The sequence below is a fragment of the Lynx canadensis genome, chromosome C1, assembly GCF_007474595.2.
Source record: "Lynx canadensis isolate LIC74 chromosome C1, mLynCan4.pri.v2, whole genome shotgun sequence".
Classification (NCBI taxonomy): domain Eukaryota; kingdom Metazoa; phylum Chordata; class Mammalia; order Carnivora; family Felidae; genus Lynx; species Lynx canadensis.
This window is the reverse complement of record NC_044310.1, coordinates 35,125,177-35,151,736: the sequence shown is the minus strand read 5'-3', so window position 1 is coordinate 35,151,736 and position 26,560 is coordinate 35,125,177. Positions and strand designations below refer to the sequence as shown.

The 26,560-nt window shown below is 37.9% G+C and overlaps 1 protein-coding gene and 1 long non-coding RNA gene across 2 annotated transcripts in view; both read left to right on the top strand.

Annotated features, from left to right (window-relative positions):
• The window catches only part of ZSWIM5 (zinc finger SWIM-type containing 5), a 74,781-nt gene extending 48,703 nt beyond the window's left edge, over positions 1–26,078 (top strand). The window contains exons 12-14 of the mRNA XM_032594078.1: positions 22,844–23,007; positions 23,495–23,576; positions 24,293–26,078. Of these exons, the coding sequence (XP_032449969.1) occupies positions 22,844–23,007; positions 23,495–23,576; positions 24,293–25,155 (1,109 nt within the window). The 3' untranslated portion in view covers positions 25,156–26,078. The remainder of the gene's footprint in view (positions 1–22,843; positions 23,008–23,494; positions 23,577–24,292) is intronic.
• LOC115520555 lies at positions 1,088–20,413 on the top strand. Its single transcript, XR_003970811.1, has 3 exons — positions 1,088–1,176; positions 16,296–16,299; positions 20,398–20,413. It is a non-coding gene; the product is annotated as an uncharacterized LOC115520555 (long non-coding RNA).
• Positions 26,079–26,560: the final 482 nt, after the last annotated feature.

The following is a 26,560-nucleotide window of genomic DNA, read 5'->3' as shown; positions in this document are numbered from 1 at the left end:
GCTGGAGGAGAGGTGGCAGGGGAAGGATTAAATAAGTGACGGGCATTAAGAAGGGCACTTTTTGGGATGAGCACTGGGTGTCACATGTAAGAGATGAATCACTGGGTTCTACTCCTGAAGCCCAGACTACACTGTATGTTAACTAACTTGAATTTAAATTTAAAAAAAAGATCAAATGAAACTCAAAGTAAGCAGAAGAAAGGAAATAATAAAGATCAAAGCCTAAATCAATAAATAGAATATAAAAAAACAGTACATAAAATTAATGAAACCAAACACTGTTTGTTTGAAAAGAAAAATAAAATTGAAATCTCTGTCCAGACTGATCAAGTCAAAAAGAAGATAAAAATCACCAATCCCAAGATTGAGAAAGGTGACATCAAAACAAATTCTAAAGACATAAAAATAATAATAAAAGAATATTATGAAGAATTTTATGTCAATAAAACAAACAACATAAATGGATTAATTCCTTGAAAGATATAAACTACCAAAGCTCATTCAAGAATAAATAAAAATGAACTAGGCATACCCCAAAAGAATTAAAAGCGTGGACTCAGACAGATACTTGTATATCACTGTTCATAGCAACATTATTCACAATAACAAAAAGTTGGAAATATGTATCAAACAGATGAATAAACAAAATATGACATATACACTCTTTGGAATATTAATTTAGTTGTAAAAAGGAATGAAATCCTGATACATACTAAGTAAAATAAACCAGACACAAAAGGAGAAATATTGTATGATTCTATTTATGTGAGGTACCTAGAATAGCCACAGCAAAGAAACATCAGTGGATGCTAAACTAGTGGGCATTTTATTAGCAATGGGATGTTTGTGTGGTATCAAAGCATCTCTCCACAAAATACTTATCAATCATAAAGGTAAAAAGTGTAATTCTGCCATTGAGTAACCTTGCAGACATCACTTGAGTAAAGTGGCCACAGTTAATATCATAAATTCAAAGAGGCAGAAAGCAAAATAGAGTAGAAATTCATAGAGACAGAAAGTAGAATACAGAGCTTGGGGAAATTAGTTATTATTTAATGAATATAGAGTTTCTATTTGAAATGATGAAAAAGTTCTGGAAATGTATAGTGGCGATAGTTACACAACATTGTGAATGGACTTAATGTCATTGAATTGTACCCTTAAATGGTTAGAATGGTAAAATTTATGTTACATATATTTTATCAAAATAAAAATAAATAATATATAGAAATGAATTTCAAAAAAGTTGAATTTGTAGTTAAAAACCTTTCCACGAAGAAAAATCCAGGCCTAGTTGGCTTCACTTCTACCAAACATTTAAGGAAAACATAGCAATTCTATACAAACTCTTCCAGAAAATTGAAGAGGAAGAAATATTTCCCACCTCAGTCTATGAAGCCAACATTACTCTGATACCAAAACCAGTCAAAAATCATTATAAGAAAAGAAAACTACAGGGGCTCCTGGGTGGCTCAGTCGGTTAAGCGTCCGACTTCGGCTCAGGTCATGATCTCATGGTCTGTGAGTTTGAGCCCCGCATCAGGCTCTGTGCTGATAGCTCAGAGCCTGGAGCCTGCTTCGAATTCTGTGTCTCCCTCTCTCTCTCTCTCTCTCTGCCCCTCCCCTGCTCACGCTCTGTCTCTCAAAAATGAATAAATGTTAGAAAACTACAGACTAATATCTTTATGAGTATAGGTGCAAAAATTTTTAATAAAAATGTTAACAGATTGAATCCAATAATATATCGTAAAAAGATAAAACATCATGACAAAGTAGGGTTTATCCCAGGAATGTAAGTTTAGTTTAACATTCAATAAGCAATCACTGTGATTCACCATAATAATAGAGTAAAAAAGAAAACACCTGGGTTATTTCATCATCTTAATAATACAGAAAAAGTGGGGCACCTAGGTGGTTCAGTCAGTTAAGCTTCTGACTCTTGATTTTGGCTCAGGTCGTGATTTTACAGTTCGTGAGTTCGAGCCTTGTGTCAGGCTCAGCACTTATAGCGCAGAGCCTGCTTGGGATTCTGTCTCTCCGTCTTTGCCCTGCCCTGCTCTCTTCATGTGTGCTCTCTCTCACTCTCTCTCAAAAAATAAATAAACTTTAAAAAACTACAGAAAAATCATTTAATAAAAATCTAGTACTAATCCCTAATAAGAACAGTAAAAACTCCCAACAAACTAGGAAAAGAAGTAAACTTTCTTAACATTGTTGAATGTTGATTTTCTACAAATTGATGTATAGATTCAGTGCAATTCCAATCAAAATCTCAACAGGATTTGGAATAGAAATTGATTATCTGGGGGCGCCTGGGTGGCTCAGTCAGTTAAGTGTCCGACTTCGGCTCAGGTCATGATCTCACAGTCCGTGAGTTCGAGCCCTGCGTCGGGCTCTGTGCTGACAGCTCAGAGCCTGGAGCCTGTTTCAGATTCTGTGTCTCCCTCTCTCTCTGCCCCTCCCCTATTCATGCTCTGTCTCTCTCTGTCTCAAAAATAAATAAACGTTAAAAAAAATTAAAAAGAAATTGATTATCTGATTCTAACATTTGTATGAAAATGCAAAGGACCTACAGTAGCCAAAAACATCTTTGCAAAAGAAAAACAAAAGTGGTAAGACTAACACTACCCAATTTCAAGACATATTATAAAGCTATAGTATCCAGTAAGGATTATTGGGGTAAGATAGACAAACAAATCAATGAAAAAGAAAGTCCCAAGTATACTTATATATATGTGGTCAGTTTATTTCAATAAAGGGCAAAGTCAATTCTGTTGAGAAAAAGATGGTCTTTTCAACAAATGTTACAACATACACAAAAATTAATTTATGAGGGATTGAGGACCTAGATGTAAAAGCTAAAACTATAAAACTTTTAAAAGAAAACATTAGAAAAATCATTTTCATTTTATATTAAGCAAAGATTTTGTAGATACAACATTAAAAGTACAATCCAGGGGCGCCTGGGTGGCTCAGTCAGTTAAGCATCCAACTTCGGCTTAGGTCATGATCTCGTGGTTCATGAGTTCAAGCCCCGCATCGGGCTCTGTGCTAACAGCTCAGGGTCTGGAGCCTGCTTCAGATTCTGTGTCTCCCTCTCTCTCTGCCCCTCCCATGCTCATGCTCTGTCTCTCTCTGTCTCAAAAATAAATACATATTAAAAAAAATTTTTTAAGTACAATCTGTAAAAGAAAAAATTGATAAATTGTCTTACCAAAATTAAGAACTTTTGCTTTATGAAGTCTCTGTTGAGAATGAAAAGCAACAGATTGAAAGAAATATTTGCAAATCACATATCTCATAAACGACTTGCATCCAGAATATGTAAAGAAGTCTCAAAACTCAATAAGAAAATGAACAACCTATTTTTTAAAAAATGAGCAAAGCTATGAAGAGACATTTCACCAAAAAAGATATTCTGATGGAAAATAACCACATGAAAAATCTTCCATATCGTTAGTCCCTAGGGAAATACAATAGAATCACGATAAGAAAATGGCTAAAGTTAAAAAAAAAAAAACAACAAAAAACTATAGCAAGGACTGGCAAGGACATGGAGCAAGTGGAGCTTTCATACACCATAGGCAGAACATAAGTGGCAAGACCACTTTGAGAAACCATTTTACAATTTCTTAAAAAGTTGAATAGACATGATTCAGCCATTGCACTCCTAGATAACACCCAAAAGAAAGGGAAGTATGTATCTATAAAAAATCTTCAGCATGAATGTTCACACCAGCTTTGTTTTTAATACCAGCAACTGGAAACAATCCAAATATCTATCCATATGTGAAGGGATAAACAAACTGTGATATAACCATACAGTGGAATACTACTCAATAATGAAAAGGAATGAACTATTGATATATACTACAATGTGAATGAATCTCAAAATAATTATTGCTAAGTGAAAGAAGCCAGACCAAAGGAAAAGCCGTATATTGTATTATTCTGCTTATATAAAATTCTAGAAAATGCACACTATAGTGACAGAAAGAAGATCAGCAGTCTCCTGGGAATGGGAGCTGGGGCAAGCTATGATGGAAGGGGAAGAAGGGATTACCAGAGGTCACAAGGAAACTTTGGAAATGATGTATGTGTTCATTGTCTTGATTGTGGTGATAGTTTCTTGGAGGTATACATATGTCAAAATTTATCAAATTTTACATTTTAAAATATGCACTGATTATTGTATGTCAGTTATACCTCAGTTTTAAAGCTGTACATAAATGTATAGATAAGTAATGATGGCAACTGATTATAACTCATTGAATAAAATAGATATCCATGAGTTTTACATGGTATAAGCAAATAAATGAATAGAGTGGAATGCCAACTGGTGATTGTGGAAGGAATGACGAAATGAGAATATAACATTTGGGAAAAAAAGAATATACCATTTGGCAACCATATAATACTTAGTTCAGCCTAGAAACATCAATGGATAATAAAACTAGTGGGTGAACATTTGATAAGGGATATTTACATAGTCTCAAATTATCTTTCCACAAAATACTTGTCAATCACAAAGGGAAAATGTGTAACTTTACATTAGAGAAATTTGGCAGACATCACTTTAATCAAATGATCACAGTTAATACCATCAGAAATGGGTCAAGTCATATTTATATATATCACCTGTTAGGAAGCTATAAGAACTTGAGGAAACATCAGGCATACCCAGAAAGAAGGACATACTTAACAAAATAACTGGTCTAATCTACAAAGTGTCAAGATCATAAATGTCAAGGGAAGATTGAGGAGTTTTCCCAAAATGACGAAGACTAAAGAGACATGACAAATATGATCTTGTATGAAATCTGTTTGTTATAAAGTACTTAATTGAAACAATTGGTGAAACTTGAATAGGATCTGGCAGATGGTAGTAATATATCAATATTAATTTCCTTATTTTGACGGTTGTATTATGGGTATGTAGAAAATTGTCCTTCTTTGCCAGAAGTGTAGACTACAGTGTTCAGGAGTGATGGGCTGTCAAGCCACATACTTTTGAATGCTTCAAGGGTAAGAAAAGATTTCTCTGTACTATTCTTGGAACATTTCTGTAATTTTGAAATTATTTCAAAATAAAAGAAAACATTTTGATAAAACATTGTGTTTGCAAAGATGTGGAGTGGGAGTATAGATTGGTAACCCTTTGTGAAGGGCAATTTGGCATATCTATGAAAATTATAGTGCACATATCCTTTGACCCAGCAATTTCATTTCCAAGATTTTATCTTACAAATATATTTGTACAAATGTGAAATGATGTTTGTACTAGTTTTTCAGTCCAACATTGTTTGTGATTGCAAAATATTCGAAACATTCTAAGTATTCATCAATAGGAGACTGATTAAATATATCCAAAATCTCTTATGTGGAATTCCAAAATCTGAAAAGCTTTGTAAATCCAAACTTTTTTTGTTAAGTTCCACAGCAAAACCTGACCCCAACTGACATTAGGCATTGGTCTCATCACTCTTAGTCATATACATCTTTGCTGTTCACTAATACTGTGTTGCCTTTTTTGTTTATGTTGTTGGTGTTTTGTCTGTTTGAGTTTAATTGTCCTATAAAAATGTCCAGAAAATTGAAGATGAGAATAAGAAAAAATGGAAGCATCTATCATTTTTAGTAGCACAGAAAATAGAGTTAGTGTAGAAACTTGATCCAGGTATGTCTGTAAGGCATCTTACTAAAGAATAGGGTGTGGCAATTAACATGATATGACTTGAAAAAAAAAATAGACAAAGTATTGAAGTTTTACCAGAACAACAATGACCAGAACTAATGAAGAATAGAATATTTTTCAGAGGGCAAAAAATGAAGATGTTGACATGAGCATGATTGAATAGTTTCAACAATGAAGCAGTGTGACTATGCCACTGAATGATTTTTGGTCATGAAACAAGCTAGAATATGCCATGAAGGACTGAACATATTTAAGGTGAGTATAAAATACCAGAATTGATTGCAGAAAGTTAAGAAGCATCATGGTATAAAATATCTGAATATCTATGATGAAGAAGCTTCTGCTTACCTTGAAGTAGATGAAAGTTATATTGACAAATTTGTTAAGGTCATTTTTAATGAAAATCTTAGTCCTAAACATGTATGCAGTGCTGATATTCTTTTTAAAAAATAAATAAATAACAATGATTAATGAGCAAACAAGAGATTTTAAGGACTTTAAACACAGATTGAAAGTTCTGGGATGTGCCAGTGCAGGGGACAGGTAAAGTTAGAAAAAGCCAACATCCAGGATGTTTCAGAAGTTGTTCACAATTTCATTGTTAGTGTGTAAACAAAAAAGAATAAGTAATCGAAGAGATATTTTCTAACTGACTTAATAATCTGTACCAATGATATGAACTCATTGCACACAAACAGGAATGGAAGAAAACCATATTGATTATACTATTCCTGGAACACCGTTCCACACATACCCCTCCTAAACTTCTTGTGACCAAGAAATTTTACTCCTAATGAAGAGCAAATGTAATATTTATTTTTTAATTTTTATACTCTATACTTGGCAGCAGCTAACGTCTAATACTTCCTTAAAAAGTTATTGTGGAAGCTTGATCAGGCCTACCTTAACGATGCCATTTACACAGTTGCTGGTGGTTGGAATGATTGATAAATATTTGGCAGACACTTTGGCTTACAATAACGTTTGAAAGTAAACCTGTAGATAAAGACTTTGAAGGATTTTGTCACTACTGAAAAGATATATAGTCTTACTACTTATGCTAAAATTTTATTGACTAAAAGTCTAAATAAGTCAGAGCCTTGCTACTCAAAAGTGTGGTCAGTGGACAAGTAGCATCAACATTGCTTGTAAGCTTGTTAAAAATACAAATTCCCAGATCCACTGAATCAGAATCTCTGTGAGTGTAGCCCAAGAATCTATATGTTAAACAAATTCTCAAGATGACTTTTATGTGCACTAAGGTTGTAAAGCGCTGAAGTAGAGCAATCTCATATTAAAAAAATACTGAATATGTTATGTACCTGTTGTACATTCCTTGCAAGATAGAAAAATTGCTAAAATGGTGTAACCCAAATAAGCATGAGACTAGTATTGATGACTATGGTGAAATATAACAGATGGAAAAAATCTCCATAGACAATATGGGGGAAATGTATGAGCACTTAATTGGTCTTGAATAACATGTGTTTATCAGTGAAGAGGTTATGGCTCTTGCTTAATTGAAGACACTGCTTATCTAGAAAACCATATTAATGAGTTATGTTACCCTAGAACTACACATTTTTAAAGGTCATCTATTTTAGTTGTAAAGAATCCCATTCCTGCCCCATCATTAAATATTCAGTTCTAATAGCAAACCTGATGAAACCTTTTATCCAATATCCTCAAGAAACCAGATGTAGCAAATATTCTCTGCATATGTATGTAGAGATATTTAGCTTGGTTTTATGTTTATTGAATGTTTTCTTAGAAATAAAGAGTACCAAGTATTTATGGTCTATATCACCCTATTTCATTTCTGTATTGATAAATTACAATACTGATTTTGCTCTTCATCCCAACTAGTGTGAATATTTATTCATTCCCTGCACAAATAGTAATGTGTTTAATTATGGGATCTTGCTCCAAGCCCACTGCAAAAATTATGTACAATGTATGCATAAATTATATCTCTGTAACTTAAAAAAATCTGAATTCCAAAACACATTCAAAACCCAAGGATTTTGAATAAGGAGTCGTGGATCTGTACATCCATAAATGGAATACTATGCAGCCATTTAAAGGAAAAGAAGCTCTTTATGTACTGATATGGAAGAATCTCCAAGATATGCTGATGTGGGGGGGGGTATAACATGCAAATATGTATATACTAGCCTACTCTTTAAGGTTTTTGTTGTTGTCGTTGTTCTTGTTGTTGTTGTTTTTAAGGAGACGAACTACATAATGTATTTCCTTATTAACCATAGAATATCCTGTTATGTAATTCAAAAATTGATACTATTGGTTGCATATAAGTTAGAAGTGGGTGAATGAGAGTCAGGGGTGAGGGAGAGAAAGAACTTTTAATTATTAACCTTTTTGTATCTTTTCAATATTGAACCATGTGAATATTTCCAAAATTTTAAATTATAAATGTAATTGAAACTGCTTAAATTGAAATGCAGAGAGAAAAAAATGAATGGTGGGGAGGTACCTAGAACAGAATATCTGAGAACTGTGGGACAATTAGAAAAGATATCTAACATGTACATCATGGGAATACCAGAAGGAGAAGAAAGGAGCAGAAGTAATAATGGCTGAGAATTTTCCAAAATTAGTGACAGATACTAGAATGCAGCTCCAGGAAGCTCAAAGAAGACCAACAAATATGAACACCAAAATATTTTCTCCTAAACATATATTCAAACTGCAGAATACCAAAGACAGAGAAATTTTTAAAGAAACCATACAACAAAACCAGACCTTACCTATTGAGAAACAAGGATAAAAATTACATCACTTTCACAAACCATGCAAGCAAGAGAGAGTGAAGTGAATATGTAAAATGTTGAAAGAATAATCACCAACCTAGAATTTGGTATCCAAATAAATTACCCTCCAATAGTAGAGGAGAAATACTTTCTTAGACAAACTGAGGGAATTTACTGCCAATAGATCTGCTTTGCAAGAAGTCCTTCAGAGAAAAGGAAAAATACATAAATGTGAAACTCAGATCTACATAAAGAAAGGAAGAGTGTTAGAGAAGGAATAAATGAAGATAAAATAAAACATTTTTTTAAATTCTTAAATGAATTAATAGATAACTGCTTGTTTAAAATAATAGCAGTGGTGCCTGGCTGGCTCAGTAGTAGAACATGTAACTCTTGATCTCAGGATTATAAGTTCGAGCCCCACATTGGGTATAGAGATTTAAAAATAAAATATTTTTAAAAATTTTAAAATAATACTATCAATGTATAGTAGCAATATATTGGGTGATTATAGCTTAAAGATAAGTGAAATGAATGACAGCAATGAAATTACAGAAGGAAAGGAAAAATTGAGAATACTGTTAGAAGGCACCTTATGAAGTGGTATAGTTATTTCAAAATGAACTTAGACTCATTGTAAACATATACTGCAACTCTAGGGTAAACACTAAAATAACCTTCAAAGGAAGTATAATTAACAAGAGAGAAAAGAAAATTAAATTATAAAATAATGCTCACTGTAAGCCAGAGATGGACAAAAAAGGGGGAAGATTTTTTTAAAAAGAAACAAAGAACAAGTGTAATAAAGAGAAAACAGTTACAAATATGGTAGATGTTAATCCAACTATATCAGTAATCACTTTAAATGTTAATGGTCTAAATATGCCAATCAAAAGGCAGAGACTGACAGAGCACATTTGAAACAAAAACACCAAAGCCTAATTATATGTGGTCTACAAGAAACCCAGTTTAAATATAAAGATACAGATGGAGTAAAAGTAAAGGGATACACCAATGACCTAAATATAAAAGCTAAAGCCATAAACTTCATAGAAGAAAATGTAGGGATAAATCTTTATGACCTTGACTTGTCAATGGATTCTTAGATATGACACCAATAGCATGAACAACAAAAGAAAAAGTAAATTGGACCTTATCAAAATTAAAAACTTTGGGGGGTGCCTGGCCGGCTTGGTCAGTGGAGCATGTTACTCTTGATCTTGGGGTTGTAAGTTCAAGCCCCATATTGTGTATAGAGATTACTTAAAACTAAAACCTTCTTTAAAAACTTAAAAGCTTTTGGGGCACCTAGGTGGCTCAGTCAGTTAAGTGTCTGACTTTGGCTCGGGTCATGATCTCACGGCTTGTGAGTTCGAGTCCTGCATCGGGCTCTGTGTTGACAACTCAGAGCCTGGAGCCTGCTTCAGATTTTGTGACCTTCTCTTGCTTGGTATCCCTCTCTTGCTCTGTCCCTACCCTGTTCATGCTTTCTCTCTGTCTCTCTCTGTCTCTCTCTCTTTCTCTCAAGAATAAACATTAAAAAAATTTTTTTTAACTTAAAAGCTTTTGTTCATCCAAGAATATTGTTAAGAAAGTAAAAAGACACCCTATAGGATGGAATATTTGTAAAGCATATATCTGAAAGGGCTTAATATACAAATATATAAAGAACTACAACTCAACAACAAAAAAACAACCAATCCAATTTAAAAATGGGCAAAAGACTTGAAAAGACATTTCTCCAAAGAACATATATAAATAATAAGCTCATGAAAAGATACTCAACATCATTAATCATTAGTCATTAGGGAAATGCAAATCAAAACCACGATGAGATACTACCTCACACCCATTAGAATGGCTATTATAAAAAATAATAAAGTTGGCAAGGATGTGGAGAAATTGGAATGTTGTATATTGCTGGTGGGAATGTAAAATGGGACAGCTGCTGTGGAAAATAGTTTGATTGTTCTTGAAATTTTTATTTTTTATTTTTTTTAATATAAGCTCTATACCCAATGTAGGGCCCAAACTCACAATCCCAAGATCAAGAGTCACATGCCATGAGCTGGCCATGACCCCTGTTCCTAAAAATTTTAAATAGAAGTACAGTATAACCCAGCTATTCCACTCCTAGGTATATAACCAGAAGAATAGAAAAGAGGAACAGGGCACCTGGGTGGCTCAGCTGGTTAAGCATCTGACTCTTGATTTCAGCTCAGGTCATGATCTCACAGTTCAGCTCGTAGGATCAAACCCTGCATTGTGCTCTGTACTGACAGTGTGGAGCCTGTTTGGGATTCTCTCTCTGCCTCTCTCTGCCCCTCCCTGCTCACTCTGTCTTTCTGAAAATAAACATTAAACAAGAAAGAAAAGAAGGAAGGAAGGAAAAAGGAACTCAGATACAGAACATCAGTGTTCATTGTGGCATTATTCATAATAGCCAAAAGTTGGGAGCAACCCAGTGTCTGTCAACATATGAATAAACAAACAAAATGTGGTATATACATAGAATGGAATATTATTAAGTCATAAAGAGAAATGACATTCTGATACATGCTACAACCTGGGGGAACGTTGAAGACATGCTAAGTGAAATAATCCAGATACAAAAGGATAAATATTGTATGATTACATTTATATGAAATATCTATAATAGACAAATTAATAAAGACAGAAAGTAAATTCAAGGCTACCAGGACCTGAGGGGAGAGGCAATGTAAATTATTGTTTAACAGGTACAGAGCCTCTGTTTGGGGTGATTTAAAAGTTTATAAGTAGTGATAATATTTACACAACATTTTGAATGTAATTAGCATATATATATACATATATATGTGTGTGTGTGTGTGTATGTATATACAGGATAGATAGATAAATAGATGAATGAACTGATAAAGAATCAGTGCTAGAACAAGCAAATAGACCCTGAGTACAGACACTGAACAGCACTGGGCTTCATTTTTTTTTCCCAGTACTTAAATGACTTTAGGCAGTCATTTAACTTCTCTATGACTGAGCTTATATGTTTTACCTTTCCAAATATTTTCTACTAAAAACAGAGGCCAGGACTTTAAAACAAAAAAAAAAAACAAAACAAAACAAAACAAAAAAACAAGGAGGTGTTGTCAACACTCTGGCCCTCACTTTCCACACCCTGTAGCCTCACTGCCAGACTAGTTGCACTGAATGCAGGAAGAGTCTGGAAAAGGTACTCTTCCAGGAAAGCATACATAGTAGAAATACTAAAAATAGTTCTAAAACAAACAAATAAAAATATTTCTTAAAAACAGATTTCTTCAACAACAAAATACAGAGAAAGATCTACCATGCTAACACAAATCAAAAGAAAGCTGGAGTGCCTATATAAATTTTAGACAAAACAGGCTTCAAAACATGAAAATTACAGGGATAAAGAGAGGCATTCCACAGTTATAAAAGGGGCCAGTTCCGCTCTGGAAAGCAGTGTGGAGGTTCCTCAGAAAATTAAAAATAGACCTACCCTATGACCCAGCAATAGCACTGCTAGGAATTTATCCAAGGGATACAGGAGTACTGATGCATAGGGGCACTTGTACCCCAATGTTCATAGCAGCACTCTCAACAATAGCCAAATTATGGAAAGAGCCTAAATGTCCATCAACTGATGAATGGATAAAGAAATTGTGGTATATATACACAATGGAATACTATGTGGCAATGAGAAAAAATGAAATAAGGCCTTTTGTAGCAACGTGGATGGAACTGGAGAGTGTAATGCTAAGTGAAATAAGCCATACAGAGAAAGACAGATACCATATGGTTTCACTCTTATGTGGATCCTGAGAAACTTAACAGGAACCCATGGGGGAGGGGAAGGGAAAAAAAAAAAAAAGAGGTTAGAGTGGGAGAGAGCCAAAGCATAAGAGACTGTTAAAAACTGAGAACAAACTGAGGGTTGATGGGGGGTGGGAGGGAGGGGAGGGTGGGTGATGGGTATTGAGGAGGGCACCTTTTGGGATGAGCACTGGGTGTTGTATGGAAACCAATTTGTCAATAAATTTCATATATATATAAATAAATAAATAAATAAATAAATAAATAAAAGGGGCCAGTTCTCCAAGAAGACATAATAATCCTTAATATATATGTACTTAGTAACAGAACATCAAAATACATGAGGCAAAAACTGATAGAACGAGAAGAAATAAACAAATCCACTATTATAGTTGGAGAACTCAACATATTTCTATCAGCAGTTGACAAATCCAGTAGGCAGAAAATCAGTAAGGATATACTTGAACTGAATAGCAATATCAATGAACTGGATCCAATTAACATTTATAGAATACTTCATCAGACAACAACAAAATGCACATTCTTCTCAAGCTCACATGGAACATTCACCAAGATAGACCACATTCTGTACCGTAAAACACACCTAAATAATTTAATAAAAGAAATCATACAAAGTATATTCTCAGACAACAGGGGAATTAAACTAGAAATCAATAACAGAAGGATAACTGGAAAATCCCAGAATACATAGAGATTAAACAACACACCTCTAAGTTGCACATAGGTCAAAAAAAATGTCGAGGAATTTTTTAATATTTTGTTTTTTTTGTTTTTTTTTTTTTCAACGTTTATTTATTTTTGGGACAGAGAGAGACACAGCATGAATGGGGGAGGGGCAGAGAGAGAGGGAGACACAGAATTGGAAACAGGCTCCAGGCTCTGAGCCATCAGCCCAGAGCCTGACGCGGGGCTCGAACCCACGGACCGCGAGATCGTGACCTGGCTGAAGTCGGACGCTTAACCGACTGCGCCACCCAGGCACCCCAATATTTTGAACTAAATGAAAGTTAAAATACAAATGATCGAAATGTGTGAGATGCAGCAAAAGCAGTGCTTGGAGGGAAATTTATAGCATTAAAATGCATATGTTAGAAAAGAAAAAAAAATTCAAAGGCAACAGCTACTGAAGGCTCTGCCCAATTTTTTTGCTTGTTTATTTATTTTGAGAGAGAACAAGCACAAGCAGGGGAGGGGCAGAGATGGAGAGAGAGAGAATCCCAAACAGGCTTTGTGCTGCTTGTTCCCATGAACTGTGAGATCATGACCTGAGCCAAAATCAAGAGTTAGTGGCCTAAACAACTGAGCCACCAGGCACCCCAGAAAAGAAAGAGAATTTAAAATCAATAATCTATGACCTTACCCTCTCAAAATGGTTATTATCAGAAAACAAGAGATAACAAGTACTGGCAAGGATGTGCAGAAAAAGGTACCCTCATGCAGTATTGGTATAAATGCAGATTGGTACAGCTACTTTGGAAGACCGTATGGAGCTTTCTCAAAAATTTAAAGTAGAGGGGCACCTAGTTGGCTCAGTCGGTTAAGCGTCCAACTTCAGCTCAGGTCATGACCTTGCAGTCCATGGGTTCGGGCCCTGAGTCGGGATCTGTGCTGACAGCTCAGATTCTTGAGCCTGCTTCAGATTCTATGTCTCCCTCTCTCTCTCTGCCCCTTTCCCGCCTGCACCCTGCCTCTCATAAATCATAAACATTAAAAAAAATTTTTTTAATTTTAAAATAGAACTACCATATGTGGTCCAGCAGTCCCACTTCCAAGTATACATATCCAAAGGAAATGGAATCACTCTTAAAGAGTTATCTGCACCCCTGTATTTACTGCATTGCAGCATTATTCACAATAGCCACGATTTGGAAAAAACCTAAGTGTCCACCAATGGATAAATAGATAGATAAAGAATGTATAGTAATACACACACACACACACACACACAGGAATATTATTCAGCCATAAAAAAGGAAGAAAATCCAGTCACTTATAACAACATGAATGAACCTGAAAGGCATCGTATATAGTGAAAACTAAACAGGATGCCCTCAAGGTTCACCCATGTTGTTATGTCAAAAAAAAGACAAATACGGTATGATCGCACTTATATGTGGAATCTAAAAGTGCCAAATTCATAGAAACAGAGTAGATTGGTGGTTTCCAGGGCCTGAGGAGTGGGAGAAATGGGAAGATCGTGGTCAAAGAGTACAGATTTTCTGTTATAATTAAATAAGTTCTTGGAATCTAACATATAGCATGGTGACTATAACTAACAATACTGTGTTGTATACTTGAAATCTGCTAAGAGTATAGGTTTTAAATGTTCTAACCACACACACACACACACACACACACACACACAATAATGAATGTGTTAATCTAATCGTGGTAATCGTTTGCAATATGTTTATGAAATCACACTATATACCTTAAACTTACACAAAGTTATATGTCAATTATATCTCAAGCTGAAGGGAAAATAAAATCAATAATCTAAGCTTACACTTTAGCAAACTAAAGAAAGAAGAGCAACATTAACTTAAAGCTAGCAGAAGAAAATAAATTATAAAAATTACAGAAAAAAATCATTGAAATTGAAAATAAAAAAATAGAGGAAACTCAAAGCAAAAGGCACTTCTTTGAATAGATCCATCAAATTGCTCGCTCTCAAACTGTTAAAAAAAGTTTAAAGAAAAGGGGCGCCTGAGTGCCTCAGTCAGTTGAGTGTTTAACTTTTGATTTCGGCTTAGGTCATGATCTCACGGTTCATGAGTCTGAGCCCCACATAGAGCTCTGTGCTGACAGTGCAGAACCTGCTTAGAATTCTCTCTCTCTCCCTATCTCTCTGCCTCTCTCTCTCCCTCACTTTCTCTCCCTCCCTCCATCTCTCAAAATAAATAAATAAACTTTTAAAAAAGTTAAAAAGAAAAGGGGCACCTGGGTGGCTCAGTCGGTAAAGCATCTGACTTTGGCTCAGGGGGTCATGATCTCACAGTTTGTGAGTTTGAGCCCTGCGTCAGGCTCTGTGCTGATAGCTCAGAGCCTGGAGCCTGCTTTGAATTCTGTGTCTCCTTCTCTCTCACCCCTTCCGTGCTTACACTGTCTCTCTCTCTCTTTGTCTCTCTCTTTCTCTCTCAAAAATAAACATTAAAATTTTTTTTAATTAAAAAAATTTTTTTTAATGTTTATTTATTCTTGAGACAGAGACAGAGCGTGAACAGGGGAGGGGCAGAGAGAGAGGGAGACACAGAATCTGAAACAGGCTCCAGACTCCAAGATGTCAGTACAGAGCCCGACGTGGGGCTCGAACCCATGAACCGTGAGATCATGACCTGAGCCAAAGTCAGACACTTAACCAACTAAGCCACCCAGGTGCCCCCCAAATTTTTTTAAATTTTTAATAAAATAAAAAGATCAATAAAATTGATCCAACTTCTAGCCAAGCTAACCAAGAAAAAAGAGAGAGAATATATATTACTAATATCATAAATGAAACAGGAGTCCCCTATATATTAAAAAGATGATAAAGAAAAATTATGAAATTATATTTCCACAAATTTGTTATCTTCAATGATGAAATGGACCAATTCCTTGGAAAACACAATCTATCAAAACTCACATATGGAGAAATAAATAATCTGAATAAGCGTGTATCTATTAAAGAAATTGCATCAGTAATCTTTCAGACAGCACTTGGCCCAGGTGATTTCACTTGTGAGTTTTTAAGGAATAAATGATACAAATTCTCTAAAATCTGTTCTAGAAAATAGAAGCAGAGAGAACACCTCCTAACTCATCTTATGAGAACAGCATTACTCCTCTAATACCAAAACCAGATAAAGACAATACGAGAAAGGAAAACTGCAGATCAGTATTACTCATGAATATAAGTACCAAAATCCTCAACAAAGTATTAGCAAATTGAATCCAATGAAGTATAAAAAGAATTATATACCATTACAAAGTGGGATTTATCCCAGATATTCAAGGCTGGTTCAGCACTTGAAAGTCAATTAATGTAACCTATCACATCCACAGACTAAAGAAGATTATAGAATTATATCAATTGATGCAAGAAAAATACTTGACCAAATCCAACACCTATTCATGACAAAAACAACTCAGCAAACCAGGAATAGAAGAGAACCAACTTGGGGTGCCTCACTGGTTCAGTTGCTAGAGCATGCAACTCGTGATCTCAGGGTTGTGAGTTAAAGCCCCATGTTGGGCATGGAGCCTACTTAAAATAAAAATTTTTAAAAATTGGAGTGCCTGGGTGGCTCAGTTGATAGCGCATCCAACTTCAGCTCAGGTCATGATTTCGCAGTTTACAAGTTCAAGCCCCACAACAGGCTCTGTGCCCTCAGCTCAGAGCCTGGAGCCTGCTACAGATTCTGTATCTCCCTCTCTCTCTCTCTCTACCCTTCCCCTACTTATGCTCTGTCTCTCTGTCTCTCTCTCTCTTTCAAAAATAAACATTAAATTTTTTTAATTAAAAAATAAAAAATGATTTTAAAATTATTTAAAAGTTAAAAAGAAAGAGAACTTAATTTTATAAGGAATCTAGGGGCGCCTGAGTGGCTCAGTCAGTTAAGTGTCTGACTCTTGATTTCTGCTCAGGTCATGATCTCAGTTTATGCATTCGAGCCCCACATCCGGCTCGTTGCTGACAGTGCAGAGCCTGCTTGAGATTTCTCTCTCTTTCCCTCTGTCTTTCTGCCCCTCCTCCACTCATGCTCACTCACTCTCGCTCTCTCTGTCTCTCTCTCAAAATAAATAAATAAACTTAAAAAAATAAAGAATATCTACAAAGAACCTACAGCTACCATCATACTTAGTGGAGAGAAACTAGATGCTTTCCCCTGAAAATCAGGAATAAGATAGGAATGTTCCTTCTCACCCTTTCCCATTCAACATACTGGAAGTTCTAGATAATGCAGTATGATAAGAAAGGAAATAAAAGGTATATAGATTAGGAAAGAAGAAATAAAACTGTTTTGGTTTGTAAATGACATGATTGTTTATGTGGAAAATCCCAAAGAGTCAAAAAAAGTAGAATAAGTTACTATAACAAGGTTGCAAGATACAAGGTTAATATATAAAAATCAGCTTTCTAAATGCAGGGTTTTTCTTTTTTTAAAAGGTATTCCACATGTTGCACATACTTTTAACCTGTTCCCTTAAAACATCCTAGTTTGGAGCCTACAGATTACTGACCGTAAGAATTAAAGATTTTATAAGTCAATCAGAGAAAGACAAATACCATATGATTTCACTCATATGTGGAATTTAAGAAACAAAACAGATGACCATATGGGAAGAGCAGGGGAGAGAAGAGAGGCAAACAAACCACAAGAAACTCTTAATGATAGAGAACAAACTTTGGGTTGATGTAGGGAGGTAGGTGGGAGATAGGCTAGTTGGGTGATGGGTACTAAGGAGGGCACGTGTTGTGATGAGCACTGAGTGTTGTATATAAGTGATGAATCACTGAATTCTACTCCTGAAACCTATATTGCACTGTATGTTTACTAACTACAATTTAAATTTTATTTATTTTTATTTTTTTTAACATGTATTTATTTTTGGGACAGAGAGAGACAGAGCATGAACGGGGGAAGGGCAGAGAGAGAGGGAGACACAGAATCGGAAGCAGGCTCCAAGCTCCGAGCCATCAGCCCGGGCCCGACGCGGGGCTCAAACTCACGAACCGCGAGATCTTGACCTGAGCTGAAGTCGGTCGCTTAACCGACTGAGCCACCCAGGCGCCCCTACAATTTTTTTTGTAATTTTTTTCAACGTTTTTATTTATTTTTGGGACAGAGAAAGACAGAGCATGAACGGGGGAGGGGCAGAGAGAGAGGGAGACACAGAATCGGAAACAGGCTCCAGGCTCTGAGCCATCAGCCCAGAGCCCGACGCGGGGCTCGAACTCCCGAACCGCGAGATCGTGACTTGGCTGAAGTCGGACGCTTAACCGACTGCGCCACCCAGGCGCCCCGCCCCTACAATTTAAATTTTAAAAAAGAAAAGAATGAAAGATTTTATGCAAAATTTAAAATCTGTATAAACAAAAGTCTATCATATGATTTCACTTATATGTGTAATCTAAAAAAAAACAAAACAAATGAATAAACAGAAAGCAGAAACAGACTCATAAATACAGAAAACAAATTGGTGGTTACCAAGGAGGAGGGGAGCGGGGAGATGAGCGAAATGGGTAGAGGGGAGTGGGAGGTACAGACTTCAGTTATGGAATGAACACATCGTGGAATGAAAGGTACAGCATAGGGAATATAATCAGGGGTTTTCTAATAGTGTTATATTTCTAATAGTATTATATGATAGATGGTCACTACAGTTGTGATAACTTAAGGAGTTGTTGAATCATTATGTTGTTTACCTGAAACTAGTGTAACATTATGTCAACTATACTTCAGTTTTCAAAAAAGAAACATCTTTTATATATATGAAAAAATATGTATATAGGAAGGCAATTGACTTTTATATATAATACATGTCAGTTGCCCCCCTATATCCCAGCAATGAGCAATTGAAATTTGAAATAGAGGGGCGCCTTAGTGGCTTGGTTGGTTGAGCATCCAACTTTGGCTCAGGTCATGACTTTGCAGTCTGGGAGTTTGAGCCTCACATTGGGTTCTCTGCCATCAGCGCAGAGCCTTCTTCTAATCCTCTGTCTCCCTCTCTCTGTGCCCCTCCCCTGCTTGTGCTCTCTCTCTCAAAAATAAATAAACATTTAAAATATTTTTGAAATGAAAAAATATATATTGGGGCACCTGAGTGGCTCAGTCACTAAGTGTCTAACTCTTGATTTTGGCTCAGGTCATGATCTCACAGTTGTGAGATGGAGCTCTGCATCAGGCTCTGCACTGACAGCACAGAGCCTTCTTGGGATTCTCTCTTTCCCTCTCTCTCTGCCCTTCATCTGCTCACTTTCTCTCTCTCCAAAAATAAATAAATAAACATTTTTTAAAAAAATAAATAAATAAAAATAAAAACAATATATTTACATTAGCACCCCCCCAAAAGTACTTAGTAAATCTAACAAAATATGTGTAAGATCTATATGAGGAAAACTATAAAATTTTGATGAAAGAAATCAAAGATCTGAATAAATAGATATTCCGTATCCATAGATAGGAAGATTCATTATTATTATTATGTTAGTTCTTCCTAGGTTGATCTATAGATTCAATATAGTCTCAACCAAAATCCCAGCAAGTTATTTTGTGATACTGAAAAACTCTTTCTAAAAGCTAAAGACCTAGTATAGCCAACACAGTATTGAAGAACAAAGCTGGAGAACTAACACTACCCAACCTCAAGACTTGCTGTAAAGCTACAGTAATCAAGGCAGTATGGAATTGGCAAAAGAGTAGACAACTAGATGAATGGAACAGAATAGAGAGCTCAGAAATAAACTCACACAAATATAGCAAACTGATCTTTGACAAAGAAGTGAAAGATAGTCCTTTCAACAACTGGTACTGGAAAAACTGCCTCCACCTGCAGAAAAAAAATATGTATAGACACTGACCTTACCTTACACCTTTCATAAAAATTAAAATAGATCAAAGGCATAAAGGTAATACATAAAACTATGAACCTAGGATAACATAGAAAATCTAGAGACCTTGGGTTTAGCAATGACTTTTTAGATACAATACCAAAAATATAATGCATGAAAGAAAAAATTGAAAAGTAGGACTTCATTAAAAGGAAGAACTGGTGGGACAGTCAGTTAAGCATGTGACTTTGGCTGAGATTATGATTTCACAGTTTGTGAGTTCAAGCCCCACGTCCGGCTCAGGGCTGACAGCTCAGAGCTTGGAGCCTGCTTCGGATTCTGTGTCTCCCTGTCTCTCTGCCCTTCCCTCGCTCACACTGTGTGTGTGTTTGTGTGTGTGTGTGTGTGTGTGTGTGTGTCTCAAAAATAACCATTAAAAATTTTTAATAAAAAAAAGGAAGAACTTCTGAGTGAATAACACTGTTAAGAAACTGAAAAGACAAGTCACAGACTGGGAGACAATATTTGTAAAACATTTATCCGATAAAGAACTTGTATCCCAGGGGCACCTGGGTGGCTCAGTCGGTTGAGTGTCCGACTCTTGATTTAGGCTCAGAAGGTGATCTCATGGTCGTGAGGTCAAGCCCTGTGTAGAGCTGAGCACTGAACATGGAGCCTGCTTGGGAATCTCTCTCCCTTTCTCTTGCCTCTCCCCAGCTTGCACACACTCGCTCACTCTCTTTCTTTCTCAAAATAAACATAAAAAAAAAAGAACTCGTATTCCAAATACATAACTCTTAAAACTCAATAATAAGACAAACAACTGAATTTAAAAATGGGCAAAAGACTGGGGCTCAGCTGGTTAAGTGTCCAACTTCAGCTCAGGTCATGATCTCATCATGGCTCATGAGTTGGAGCCCCGCCTCGGGCTCTGTGCTGACAGCTTGGAACCTAAAGCCTGCTTCAGATTCTGTGTCTACATCTCTCTCTGTCCTTCCCCAGCTTGTCCTCTGTCTCTCTGTCTCTCAAAAATAAACATTAAAAACACTTTAAAAAAAAAAAAGGCAAAAGACCTGAACAGGTGCCTCATGAAAGAAGATACAGAGATGACAAGCATATGAAAAGATGCTCAGTATCACATGTCATTGGGAAAATGAAAATTAAAACAAAAAGGAGATACCACTGCATACCTATTAGAATGGCTAAAATCCAAAACATTGACAATACCAAATACTAGTAAGGATGTGGAGCAACAGGAACTCTCATTGCTTGTGGGAATGCAAAAGGTGCAGCCACTGTGGAAGACAGTTTGACAGTTTTTTACAAAGCTAAACATAGTCTTGCCATCTGATCCAGCAATCATGCTCCTAGGTATTTTACCAAATGAATTGGAAACTTATGTCCACATAAAAACTTTCATACAAATGTTTATAGCAGCTATATTTGTAATTGCCAGAAACTAGAAGCAACCAAAATGTCCTTCAAAAGGTGAATGGATAAACCTACATCTCATACAATGCAATATTATTTACCAATAAAAAGAAGTTAGCTATCAAGACACAAAAAGAAATGGAGGAACCTTAAGTGTTCTTAAGGTTCTTAAGACTGGTTGGTGGAAGCCAGTCTCAAAGGTTACATACTGTGGTTCCAAGTATATGACATTGTGGAAAAGGTAAAATTATAGAGACAATTAAAAAAAAAAAAGATCAGTATTCTTAGGGGGAATGAGGAGAGGGATGAAAAGGTAGAGCACAGGAGATTCTTAGAGCAATGAATCTATTCTGTACAGTAATGATGGGCCCATGATACCATGCCTTTGTTAAAACCCAGAGAACTGTATATCTCAGTGAAGCCTAATATAAACCATGGTCTTCAAATGATAACAATATGTCAATGTAGGTTCATCAAATGTACCACACTAATGTAAGACATTAATAATAGGGGAAATGGGAAATGGGGATAGGAGTATGTAAGAAGTGTACTTTACTGTACTATCTGCTCAATTTTATGCAAACCTAAAACTGCCTAAACATGAAGTCTTTTAATTTTAAAAATTGCTTTTAAAGATGACAGAAGGAAAAAAAAGTACTCTCTCCCATAATTCTGGCATCGAAAGATAACTACTACTAAGACATTGGTATAAATATTCCTGGAGATTTTCTAATCATTTATATGCACACACATACACTACTACTACTACTACTACTACTTTTTTTTTTTTTTACAAAAGTAGGATCATAGAATATTAACTATATACAGGTTGCTTATAATTCTCACAACAACCCTAAAGGTTATTATTTCTGTTTTATGGATAAAGAAACTGAGCTAGTAAGTGGCTGAACTAGGTTCAATTCCCAATGTATTTCATTCCAAAGCCTATATGCTCTTACCACTACACCTCTTTGTCAGACATAAGACCTACTTTTTGTTCTATCTTTACTTCACATTTTACTCCTTCATAAGATACACCGATCTTTCATATACTATACTACCTTCATACAGTGACTTTCACTTCATATGGTATACATGCCCTTCCTGTGGTATATTTCTTAAGTCTCTGCACTAGTACTTTGTATAGAATCCTTGCCTGCTGAATAAGAAGTGGTGGCCCAGCTCCTTTTTGCTCCAGGGAGCTGCAGTGGGAAGCAAACAATGGAACTAGCATACTTTTCTGACAATAATGCGGCTTCCTATCTCCTATATAAGCAGCTCTCAAAAGTCAGGTGTTCGTAAAAATTATTTCTGGGACCTAAGGAGACTGAGGGGAAAAGGTGAAGGATAGAGGCAGATGAAAAGGTAGAGAGAAGTGAATTCATGCAGGGGCCTGGTGAAGGAAGCAGTCTCCAGTGGGTTTAGTGGAGACATAGCATGTCTACCCAAAAGAGACGGTAGTATTCAGAAGCATTCAATGAATTGATAGTAGCCAATTCAGCCAGTACCTATGTGATCAGTAGACTCAGGGAGACTTTAAAGAAGACCTGTCACTGTCCCATCTCTCGGCACCTATAGGGGACACTCTGAGGCTCCGGACAATTCTGGAAGCAATACAGAAGCACATCCATTCTTCCTCCCTCATCTTCAAACTGGCCCAAGATGCATTCAAGATTGCTACTCCCACAGACAGTAGTACTGACAGCACCCTGCTCAACGTGGCTCTGGAGCTGGGGTTACAGGTATGGAGGAGGAGTGGGTCATCCTCACTTTAGGCTTCTGGCCTTGTGATAAATGGTAAAGATAAGATCCCAAAGGTACTGGGCATGGGCCAAGTCTGGTTCTTTCTGTGTCCCCAGAGTTTTAGGCTAGAGCTCTAGGTGAAGACTCTCTAAATTGGGCTCCATTTTGAAGTTGAGGCCAGAAGAAATGTAGCTTTAGGCTCCATAGGGTCCCCATCTTCTCCCCACCCCCTCCTTATCCCTCCAAGTCAAATCAAGCAAGGTGTGATAATAAGGACTTTATTTGTTATAGGTCATCAGAGAAGCCTTCTATCTGATTGGTGGGAGGGGTGGGGCAGAAATTAAACCTGTCTACTTATCAGGAGAGAGATGGCTGCTTAAAGCACTAATAAATACTTGTTGCATAAATGAATGGCAAGGGGATGTGGGGATGTAGAGGGCCTAACAGTTAAGCTTAGCCCACTGGAAATGCCTCTTTTTTGCCCAGGTGATGAGGATGACCTTATCAACTCTTAACTGGAGGCGCCGGGAGATGGTGCGGTGGTTGGTAACATGTGCTACAGAAGTGGGTGAGTCTCCCACCTCCCTCTACCCCCAGGGGACAGGAGCTCCTAGGCCCTACTCTTGGGACAAGACAGCAAATACTTAGAGCTCTCATATTCCTATTACTGATGGGGCTGGTGGTAGGAAAGATGGCCTTTGTTTAGCTAGCCCAAGCTCTGCCCTCACTGCTTAGACATACCCTGATGTCAGCAGCACTTTGGCCCTCTGATCAGAGACATGTATGAGAGATTGAGTTTTCAGCCACCAGTATGTAAGTGCACCCTTGGGCGGTAGTTGGCCCAGTGGTTTGGTCCCAGTCCCTGTCTATGCCTCTGAAAAACCTCAGGCAACTTGGAGGCTCAGACCCCCATTTAGAGCCCAATGTCCCAGCATAAGACTATCCCCTGAGAGGCCCCTCTGCAGCCAGAGCCCCCAGGCAGATCTGCAACCCCTGCATTGGGACAGGTAGACTACAGGCTCTGTTGCTCCATCCTTGTGAGGCGCTAAGAGCACCTGCAGAAATCTTCAACCCTCTGACTTGGGGAAGGAAGGGATGGGAAGAGACCCCAAACAGGGTCTGGCCATCTGGGATGCTCCCTAGTTTGCCTCAGATCATCTCAAGGCTACTGAGGAAAAGGGAGAACTCATCTCTGCAGGCCAAGTTCTGACCCCAGATGGTAATCTGGGCAGACCTGGATGGAGACCTGGATGGCCACGGCTGAGCTCAGGCTCTCCCTGACAGGTGTGCGGGCCTTGGTGAGCATTTTGCAGAGCTGGTACACACTCTTCACTCCCACTGAGGCTACTAGCATTGTGGCTGCCACAGCTGTATCCCACACCACTATCCTGCGCCTCAGTCTTGACTATCCACAGCGGGAGGAGCTAGCTAGCTGTGCTCGCACGCTGGCTCTACAGTGTGCCATGAAGGATCCACAGAGCTGTGCCCTGTCAGCCCTTACACTCTGTGAGAAAGACCACATCGCCTTTGAGGCAGCCTACCAGATCGCCATTGATGCTGCCACTGGTGGCATGACGCATTCACAACTATTCACCATTGCCCGCTACATGGAGCTCCGTGGCTACCCGCTACGTGCCTTCAAATTGGCCTCTCTGGCCATGAGCCATCTCAACCTGGCCTACAACCAGGATACCCATCCGGCCATCAATGATGTGCTCTGGGCGTGTGCCCTCAGCCACTCTCTGGGCAAGAATGAGCTGGCGGCCCTCATTCCCCTTGTGGTGAAGAGTGTGCACTGTGCCACAGTGCTTTCAGACATCTTGCGGCGTTGCACAGTGACTGCACCTGGCCTGGCTGGTATCCCAGGCCGCCGCAGCTCTGGAAAGCTCATGTCCACTGACAAAGCTCCACTCCGCCAGCTGCTGGACGCCACCATCAATGCCTATATCAACACTACACACTCACGCCTGACACACATCAGCCCTCGCCACTACGGAGAGTTCATTGAGTTTCTGAGCAAAGCTCGGGAGACCTTCCTGCTGCCCCAGGATGGCCACCTGCAGTTTGCCCAATTCATCGACAACCTCAAACAAATCTACAAAGGCAAGAAGAAGCTGATGCTGCTGGTACGAGAGCGCTTTGGCTGAGAAAGCAGACAGCTCACTGCCAGGGCAGCCTGGGCTCCCAAGTACCACAGGTCAGGCCAAGGACACCAAAACATTTGTCCACCCTGAGAGGACTCTGAGCACCTGTGGCTGAAGCCAAAGGACCACAGGGCTAAGCATGGGAAAGTCCAACTCTAGCCAATATGCCTTCCTTGGCAAGGTTCTCACTACAGCCCACTGTTCCTGAAGGAACTGGGCCCTGCAGATCAATCAGAAACCCCACAACATGCCACCTCACGCCCCTATATCCTGCGTGTCCTGGGCATTGGCCCACTCTCCCTTGGCAAACACAGAACACTGTTCCGTCTCAGGGATTGCTTAACCAGAGAAACAGAAGCATTTATGGTACTGTAAATACTATAGTATATGTGTTGCCAATTACATTGTAAAGTTGTAACTATTTATAATTCTGGTTCTAATTTGATGGGTACTTGAAGTAGCTGTGGGTGGGAAGATAGGCTTGTTTTCTGAGGAGACTCACAACCATTTCTCAGGTTTCCCTTGCAGAGTATATACTGTTTGCAGAGGAAGAGTAGGGGTGGCAGGGAGAACAACGGCCAGTTATAATAAATCCCAGGTCCAGTCTATGCAGAAACCCAGCCTGCAGACACGGGTCATCTATAGCCCAGTGGTGGGAGAGGGGCAGGGCCAGGACTGGACTTAGACTCTTGCCTCATGAAGCCATGAGAACAGTGCAGCTCTTGCTCCTGCTACACACAGGTTCTCTAGGAGCCTGTTGAGCTCCTGAGAAACAAGTTCAAGGGGAGAGCGAAGGTCTGGGAGGCCACTGAGCTCATACTCATATTTATCTACTCTGGTCATCTTTGTGTTAGAGAGTATCTGGTTTTATCTCTAGTTATGTATGCGTGTGTATGTATCTGTATGGCTAAGTACATGTATCTGTGTGTGTAGATAGATCTGTGCATACCTGTCTGTGCATATATATTTATGTGTATGTCAGTTGTGTGTGTACATGTGAGTACATATCTGTGTGCTGGACTGTAGGTTTCTGTGTGAGGGTATACACATTTGTCAACATGTAAGAATACATACCTGTGTGTTCATGTTTGTCAGTGCACGTTTAGTGGGGGGTGCATACACAGATGCATGTGCAAAAACATGTTTGTATGCTTGCTCTCCATTGGTGTGTCTTTATATGTGTACCTATGTGTATTTTGACATGCAAGTATGTCTGTGAATTTGTTGGAGGATCTGCATGAATGTGTTCCTTTTCTTTTTGCCAGATCTCTCTTCCCCATTCCTCGTCACCTCTCCCACCAGCTAAACACGTTCCCCATCTCTTTGCCTCCCTTACTCACCATTCTCTCACCAAACAAGCTTCTAAGCACTAGTCTCCTTCTACCCCAAGAGGGGCTCCTTTAGCTCC